This window comes from Chiloscyllium plagiosum, unplaced genomic scaffold, assembly GCF_037043375.1.
Source record: "Chiloscyllium plagiosum isolate Xiang-an unplaced genomic scaffold, Cpla_swu_hap1 HiC_scaffold_2, whole genome shotgun sequence".
NCBI lineage: Eukaryota > Metazoa > Chordata > Chondrichthyes > Orectolobiformes > Hemiscylliidae > Chiloscyllium > Chiloscyllium plagiosum.
Window position 1 is genome coordinate 30,387,069 of NW_028270140.1, and position 8,993 is coordinate 30,396,061.

The window sequence follows — 8,993 nt, forward strand, 5'->3', positions numbered from 1 at the left end:
CTCATTAATAAGAAAATACAAGACTCTATAACTCACTAGTTTCTCTGAATCAATCATTTTGACAGGCCTGCATACTAACCATTTATTTTGCAATCTCCTTCCACTCCTACAAATCGAAAGGGTATAACTGCCTACTCCAGCTATTTCTTACACTCAACCCTCTCTGAGAACCCAGTGTTCTTTCAATTCATGTCTCCTGTGTCCCTCCATTTCTTTTGTTTCACTTTTGGCATACTTGCCTTCAAATGCTTGGGCTCTAAGCACTGGAATTCCTTTCATTAACTGCTTCATCTGTCTTTGAGATACTCCTCAGAACTTTGAATGTTTATGGTCACCTGTCCTAATTTCTACTTATGCATCTTAGTGTCAAAATGTGTCTGATAAGCCTCCTGTGAAGCAAAACAAAAAAAGTTTTGGTCAACCATTAAGGTGCTAAAGAGATGTCTTGTTACTGATGTAAACTATATGCTTTGAAGGGAACACTTTGCCATATTTTCTCCCAGTTTCAGGGCAAATTCTGAAAAAGAGTCATCTAGACTCAAAACGTTAGCTTGCTCTCTCTCCACAGATGCTCCCTACCTGAGATTTCCAGCACGTTTTGATTTCAGTACAGATTCCAGCGTCTGCAGTAATTTGCTCCAACAGAAATAGTTCAACCGCAGTGAAGCTGGTCTCAACCCCAGGAAAACTGGACAGAATTGTTACTCATGCTGAGTTTATGCAAACTGGCATGGCAAGGACTGAATATTTAGCCAGGTGAATGGTACTTGTGTTTTACACGTTAAGATAAACGTTTCAAGTGTTTGAAACTTGAACAGTAAAATAACAAAATGAGGAAGAGTATCATCAATGGAAATCAACATGAGAAAAAAACCAAACACTTGGCTTTTTGCAAAACATCACTAAAAAAAATCTGCAATTCATAGGAATAATTCAAAATGTGATCGATTTTAAGTTGAAAGCAATTTTAATTTACATAAAGCCGTAAAACAATTTATTTTTCAGTCAGCTTATGTACTATTTCACAAGGGCACAAACTGCTACAGTTCCATAAATATGCAACTAAAAGGCAGCATCTGCAGACACTTTTTCTTCCTATTCAATAGATGCAAAATAGGGTGGATATCAAAGTGGATATGATCTGGAGACTGTTTTCACAAACAAGCCATACACAAAATGAGGATAAGAAATAGTTACTCCTGTAATATTAATGATTCTTGAAGTCAGTTTTGACTAAAAGATCTTGTTTAAGGTTTCTAGTATAAAATAAAAAGGGGAGCAAATTGGAAAACAATTATTATTCACTTGGAAGTTGGGTTTTAAAAGTTTATTGTGAAACTAAAAAAGTAATTTGTAATCATGACACTATTTATGAGGCACACCAACAGACTACTGCTTAATCTTTGGATTTTTTTTAAACTGAAAATAATTGATGAACTGATGTTTATTATAGTGCGACAATCACTAACTGCCCCTATTAATGTTGGATGAAAGAAAACTATTAAACATGATGCACATCGAACAGTTCTGATGTTACTTTTAAGGATGCCCTCCTACATGACCTCAGTCAGTCAGTCAGTAAAAGCTAGATACTGCAGATGTTGGAAAGCTGAAACACAAACAACGTGCTAGAGAAACTCACTCCAGTTCTGAAGAATGGTCATACAGGACACAAAACATTAACACTTTCTCAACAGATGCTGCCAGACCTGCTGAGTTTCTCTAGCACTCTGACTCAGAAATGAAAACATAGTCTTTGACTGATTCCTTCAGTGTCAATATTAGGGCACTGCTGTTCTTGATCCACACCCAAATCAGAAGAGACCCATAAGCATTGCATTGTAAAGAAAACAGTCAAAACATTACCCTGATCCCCTTTGGAAACAAAAATCAAAAATTATACAGACTATAGAAATCAAGATGAGTTGTGCATGCAGAGAATCAGTGCAACACACATATGTACAACAATGTGCAACATACATGCTGCCATTACATATGAAATCTGTGCTTTTCTGTCCTTACTTTTGGTGAAATGTGAAATCAGGAACAATGATTAACCAACATTATTTCACAACGTATCGGGGCAGGGGAAAGAGTGAAGTAAGCGGTAAATAGGAGGGCTGGGTGAGGTAGCAAGATGGAGCTAAGTTTAAAGAATTAAGAGTCAGCAATATCATTTTTGAGTGTATGAGTTAATGCAACCAAACGCCTGCATGGTGGATTTAAAATTTAACTCAGTAAGTTGGCAGAGTAATTCATGAACCGGGGTTGGTATTTATTCTTCTTCCATACTTATGGTGATTTCTTTAAAGTATTCTGGGCAGATTTTTGTTTTCACTAACATTGGACACACAAATGAGGAGGAGTAGGCAGTACGCAGTTTGGTCCCTAGAGTCTGCTCCACTACCTTCAAATCACTTTGCTACTGGTGCACTGAATAAAAATTCAATCCACACATGGATGGAAAATAAAAAAAGGGGATGAATGTTGTCCACAAGTTGAAGAAAATAAATGCTGTTAACCAACATACTTGAATTTTTTGCCAGTTTTAGCCTGGGTTCCTCCGTTCCACACGTAATCATCCTCTTCATAGAAAAAGAATATATCTAATTTCACATCTGCTGCCTGAAAAGAAAGCTCCAGGCTGTCATCTTCCTGGAAAAAAAGGAAAAAAATAAAAAAAAGGTCAGACTGAGTTAATATACACCTCAAATGGTTTGATGAAATTGGGGTTAAAAGCAGGAGCATTATTACATTGAGACAAAATTTAATTTTATGCCAAACATCTTTAAAAACATGCCATCAATAATTCTAACTATTAACATTGTTAAAATATATTTTTTGTTGCTGATTCTGCTGCGCAATTATTATTGGGCTTTTAGGGTTGGAGCAACATATATCCAGAAAAGGGATGAAATTTTAAAACTCTCATGATTCATCTCACTCAAACATACAGTATGCAAATAGAAACAAAATGTGTAAGAGCCCAGTAAAATAATTTGATCGTTGGGTTCACAGCAGAACTCAAGCATCAGGATTCACAAAATCAGGTACGCACTGCAGAAACGTCTTGTAAGCACTTCAACAGGTAAATTCACTTTTTCCTCCAAATTATCTTGTTGTTATTAATATTTAACATACCAGAAAAATAACGTTTGCTGGTGTATGAGGAAACAACACATGCAGCTGAAGAACTGCTTCATTATACAGTAGCTGATATTTGTTGATTTGATGTTTTATAAGTAACAAAATTGCTTTATCATAGTTTATAACAATTGGTGGAATTGAGCTAATTGCCATCATTCACATAACAAGCTTTGAGACTATTTTTAAGAACTAATTTTACTTGAGACTTGAAACAATTATGTAGTTTTTAATCTTCAAGTTCTTAATTATGAAAGGAATTGATTCAAAAAAATAGAGCATTTAATTATTACACGGAGGGTTCAATTATCTAAGAAATGTAAGGATTAATGATAACAGAAAGTTATGCAGTTGACTCACTTTACCAAACTTATGTTTCAGTGGCAGTCCTGCCCTCTGGAATGCTGTAATGATATCAACTTTATAATCCTTTATGAATATTCCCAAGTCCACATCTTTACTGTATGGAATGATATTGCATTGTCTGAACCATCCTAGAAAAATCAGAAGTGAGAATTTAGGGCAACACTGATTTTAGAAAGCTTACTCCACTAAACTCCAAAATACTTGCAACACAGGCAAAAGGCCATGTATTCAGACATGTCAACAGTTCAGCTGCAAATGTTTCTATTCTCACCATCACTTTACAAAGTTCGTCTGGCTGCAAATTTGTCAGTTTGCTTTTGAAAGTGGAAAAATAGAACTCATCATTTCTCTTATCACACCAATGGTGAAAAAAAAACCCACCTCTAGTTCCACTCAAAATACAGCCTGCAATTCAGTACCATGTTGTCGTCTTTCCCAACCTCCTTCCATTCTTCTAAACTGTCCTTTTCTACAGAGTCTTTTAGTCTGCTGCTTATCAGTAGTCCAACCAATTTTCTATCCTATCACAAATATTTCACTTGCTCAAATCCCTACATTAAAACAGCAACTAACTTCAGAAATTACATAATTGGCTGTGAAGTGCTTAGAGATATCCTGAGGTCATAAAAGGCTCTATAACATGCAAATTTTCTATTTGAAGAGAATTACAAAATTAGAAGCATTTGACTCATCAATGCTCACGCTTTCAATAAACTATACTGACTCAACCATTTGATCCTTGCATAAATAAGCATAAATCCTCAAAATTCAGATAAAACTAAATATTTATCCATTCTCTCACATACCTGCCATTCAACTTTGCTTCATTCCCCAACTGCAAAAAGCAATGCTCTGGAACTACCAGCCTTATTTCTGGCCTGGTTTCAACTCTTTCAAAACTAAGTCAATATCAACTTGACCATAACCATTCTTATAGAGGGTCTACCCTTTATAGTCAGTGTTCAGCAAAGGAAGGGAAGTGACAGGGGATGCATGTCTGTTGGGGATTCTTTTAAATGTTGGAAGAGTCTTAATTATTGCTGATTGCTTTTAAATCTGCATCCTTGGTTTGACCCTGAAATTTCAAATCAAATATTCTAGTTGTAGTCACATCACATATCTTGCAACTTTACAGCCTCTCTTTTCCATCATTCTTTTTCCAAATGTGGTTCTTGTTTTGAACTCCAAGAAATCAAAGGCTTTTAATTAATCCTTAATACAATTAATTACTAATGTACAAAATTTTCTAACTGAACACATTTCTATCCAGCTCACAGATTATTGGTCATTCTACTAACTCCAGATTCTTTCCAACTTCTTTAATCTCCCTTACAGTGGCAATTTCCACCTAAAGTATTATATTTATTTAATTACTGTACATCAATTTAGTCCTCCCGTTGCATAAATGACAAGGGATTGCTTATGTTCAGGGAGATGGGGGAAACTTTAATACTCCCACACCTCTTTTTCACCTTATTTCATCAGTTATACTATTTGTTACAGAATGCTTCCCAAAACAAATCTTAGTACCTTTTCAAAAAGCTATGTAGGCATGGTACTTTACCTAGGCATGTTCCACTGCTGAGCCAGAATGGCACTTCCTGTCCATTCAATGTCTTTGCAGCCAGGTGAAGCAAATCCTTTGCCTTTTTTTTAAATTCCATAGCATCTTGTGATGTGTCCTCAGGGTACACCTATAACAAAACAAACAAAAACAACCAAAACCAACCAAACAAACAGTCTTACATGGGATATAAAACAGAGAACACAAAGCACCCTCTTTTAAAAATAGATACACCCTTGTTAATGTAGACAGATTTAAAAACCACCTTGATACAGTATGTTAATATTAGCTGAAATCCTTCCAATCCAAACAAGACACAGCAGCCTGAGATAGGACAAAATTACATGATGCGCAAACTGGCAACATACAAATAAAGCTGAAATCGAGCTATTAAAGAATAAATCTGAAGCTATATGTACTTGGACAAGACATACAGCCCACAGAAACATTAGCTATACACTGTGTGTAGTTGTACAAAAACATACAAATCAAGTATACAATTAGGAAGTGACTGTAAATGTGTTCGGTTTGTAAGAACTGTTGGACAGGATTTCCATCAAGCCATTTTTATGGGTTTTTCTGTATTAATTTGGGTAAATTGTACCTTTGACTCTTTGAACCTTCTTTCCAAATTATGAACAGCTTTTGTGCTTCAAAGTTATTTAATCTCAAAATACTCATTGCTTTCCCTCAAAAGTTCACAATAAATCTTATAAAGACCTCAATTAAATACATCACAAAAGTAACTTTGATTTACCATTCCAAACTCTGAACAAAAAATATAGTAGCCTAATAGAAGAAGTGAAGCATTGCGCAAAGACACATTTTATTGAAGCCTTCTGTCTTGCAATCACCAGGAGATATGCAGGAATACCAATACAAGGGGAATAACATTTTATACGATAAGGGCAGAAGTGCTGGTCGGTGAATGCATCCAGGATGCAGTTAGGTGATGACTGACAATCTCTCTCAAACTTTAAACAAGGAAAATTAACTGATGATTGACCTGAGAAATGAACCAGAGAATGACTGTCACCTATTCTGTTAATATGAAACAGATTGTGCGCATATTCTGTATATTCATATATAGCTTGCATTGCGCACAAGTGCACCAAACTCTGAGCCTGTTGAATGTCAAATTGGTCTTAAGTTGCAAACAGAAAGAACATTTGAACACACCCTACCTGTTCCAATTTAATAAAATTGACAATAACCGTTCACTGATTAATTCCTCAAGAGGATATCAAAATTGGAGGTGTAGTGGACAGCGAAGAGGGTTACCTCAGATTACAACAGGATCTGGACCAGCTGGGCCAATGGGCTGAGAAGTGGCAGATGGAGTTTAATTCAGATAAATGCGAGGTGCTGCATTTTGGGAAAGCAAATCTTAGCAGGACTTATACACTTAATGGTAAGGTCCTAGGGAGTGTTGCTGAACAAAGAGACCTTGGAGTGCAGGTTCATAGCTCCTTGAAAGTGGAGTCGCAGGTAGATAGGATAGTGAAGGCGGCATTTGGTATGCTTTCCTTTATTGGTCAGAGTATTGACGACAGGAGCGAGGAGGTCATGTTGCGGCTGTACAGGACATTGGTTCGGCCACTGTTGGAATTTTGCGTGCAATCCTGGTCTCCTTCCTATCGGAAGGATGTTGTGAAACTTGAAAGGGTTCAGAAAATATTTACAAGGATGTTGCCAGGGTTGGAGGATCTGAGCTACAGAAGGCTGGGGCTATATTCCCTGGAGCGTCAGAGGCTGAGGGGTGACCTTATAGAGGTTTACAAAATTATGAGGGGCATGGATAGGATAAATAGACGAAAGTCTTTTCCCTGGGGTCAAGGAATCCAGAACATGAGGGCATAGGTTTAGGATGAGAGGGGAAAGATATAAAGAGAGACTTAAGGGGCAACTTTTTCACGCAGAGGGTGGTACGTGTATGGAATGAGCTGCCAAAGGATGTGGTGGAGGCTGGTACAATTGTAATATTTAAGAGGCATTTGGATTGTTATATGAATAGGAAGGGTTTGAAGGGATATGGGCCAGATGCTGGCAGGTGGGACTAGATTGAGTTGGGATATCTGGTCGGTGTGGACGGGTTGGACCAAAAAGGGTCTGTTTCCATGCTGTACATCTCTATGACTCTATGATACCTTGACCAATTAGAGTCAACATGTCTGGTTTGATTTAAACAAAGCTTAGCAGTTAACTGTCTGTCAACATCTAACTGGTGCATTCTTAATGTCAATGTCCTCAACGAAGTCCACTCGCCAATTAACCGGCACTCTCTTCTCAGTACAAAATACTGTTCCTCTTTATACTGGTAGTCTAGCAAATGTCTTGATAAGTGCAATACTAAAAGCTTTAACACAATGTTTTTTTCAGCAATACTGAAAAATACCTATAAATCCTTATTTTAAGTCGCTGTAGTCCAGATAGTATTGAGCAATGATTTTTCTTCAATTTATGTCAGTTGACATTTAGATTTTATTTTCCATTTCAGTGTACACAAATTACTTTTTTCTCCTCCTCCCTTCGATTTTGCTACATATTTAACTCAACTGTGAAAAATCCAATCCAAAAATTAGCAAGGTGCATTAGGTTAAAATCCATTCCTTTTCCTAGCCCCATCTTTTATCACCTACACCTTAAACTGTGCATCCAATCATCAAAACTAGGGAATATTTTGACCTACAACAGAAAGTTACTCAATCAAAAAGACTTTCAATATAATACATGCTATGGCTTTTTGTGACAACAAGACTTGGCCAAACTATTGGGAATGAATTGGCACACAAACTAACCTGATAAAACATTCTTGCTTCCTTGTATCTGCATTCAACAAACCTAGATTGTGAAACCTCTTCTAGAAAGTTTGCTACTTGCTTAGGAACTTGGATTTGTAGTCCATCAATTGAAGCCAGGTGTAGATTAGGTCTGTAATAGCAAAAAAAAGTTTGCAAATTAAATTCATAAATTGACCCTTCTCTTTCCCCTGTTCACAGTGTTTGAGTATTGCATTACAGCATTAAATAAGGCAAGAGACAGTATCTAATAATAGTGCCTTTATCAACTGAGAATACATTACACAATTACATCTTTGGGCAATGACAAGCTACAAACATGCTTAATTGTGGGACTTCCTTGGCTAATAGTGTCCTGCATCACTAATTCTATGTGAATTTATTAAAGGACCTCTGCAAATACATGTTTGCAAAGTATTTTTGTGGTAATGTGCAGTTTCACTATGAACTCTCCGAGACAGGGAAAGAACTGATAGTAATTAGCAAAGAAGTACCATCTCTCTAACTGTTCAGAACTGCTTAACTTATATATAACACGGCAATGAAATAGCTTTAATAGTATTCTGCTGCTGACAAATCAAAGTTAGAGTCACTACACATTTGTTGATCCAAAAATGTAATTCATTCCAAAAATACATAAATGCTACAGTTTCCAATCTAATACATTTTTTTTTAAATTGAGAAAGTTAAAGTCCAAGTCCAATCAGTTAGGAGAACATTTAATGACGAACAGAAGAAATGAGAGCAGCTCCATAACTCTGCTTTTCAATGTAATAAAATCACAGCTAATCCTCAAACTAAATTCCACTTTCCTTGACCGATCCACATATATTTTGTTTCCTCGACAGTTCAAATATCTAATGATCAGGACTGAGCAACTACACATCTCTGCAAGATTCACAAGCTGAGTGTAGACATTTCTCAGGGAAAGGGACAGAGAGGCGGGCGCGAGACACACACAGCGGGCGCGCGAGACAGAGAGAGCGCAGCAAAGAGAGAGAGAGAAGCAGAGAGAGAGAGAGAGAGAGAGAAGCAGAGAGAGAGAGAGAGAGAGAGAGAAGCAGAGAGAGAGAGAGAGAGAGAGAAGCAGAGAGAGAGAGAGAGAGAGAGAGACAGACAAA

At 36.9% G+C, this 8,993-nt stretch overlaps 1 protein-coding gene across 2 annotated transcripts in view; it reads right to left on the bottom strand.

The window, feature by feature from the left end:
- fktn (fukutin) overlaps nucleotides 1–8,993 on the bottom strand; it is a 26,016-nt gene that overhangs the window by 2,737 nt on the left and 14,286 nt on the right. For both annotated transcript variants that reach the window (XM_087995576.1, XM_043717131.2), the window contains 4 exons: nucleotides 7,873–8,005; nucleotides 5,075–5,204; nucleotides 3,505–3,638; nucleotides 2,531–2,655 (listed from right to left, as the gene is read on the bottom strand). In XM_087995576.1, coding sequence (XP_087851702.1) covers nucleotides 2,531–2,655; nucleotides 3,505–3,638; nucleotides 5,075–5,204; nucleotides 7,873–8,005 — 522 coding nt within the window. The remainder of the gene's footprint in view (nucleotides 1–2,530; nucleotides 2,656–3,504; nucleotides 3,639–5,074; nucleotides 5,205–7,872; nucleotides 8,006–8,993) is intronic.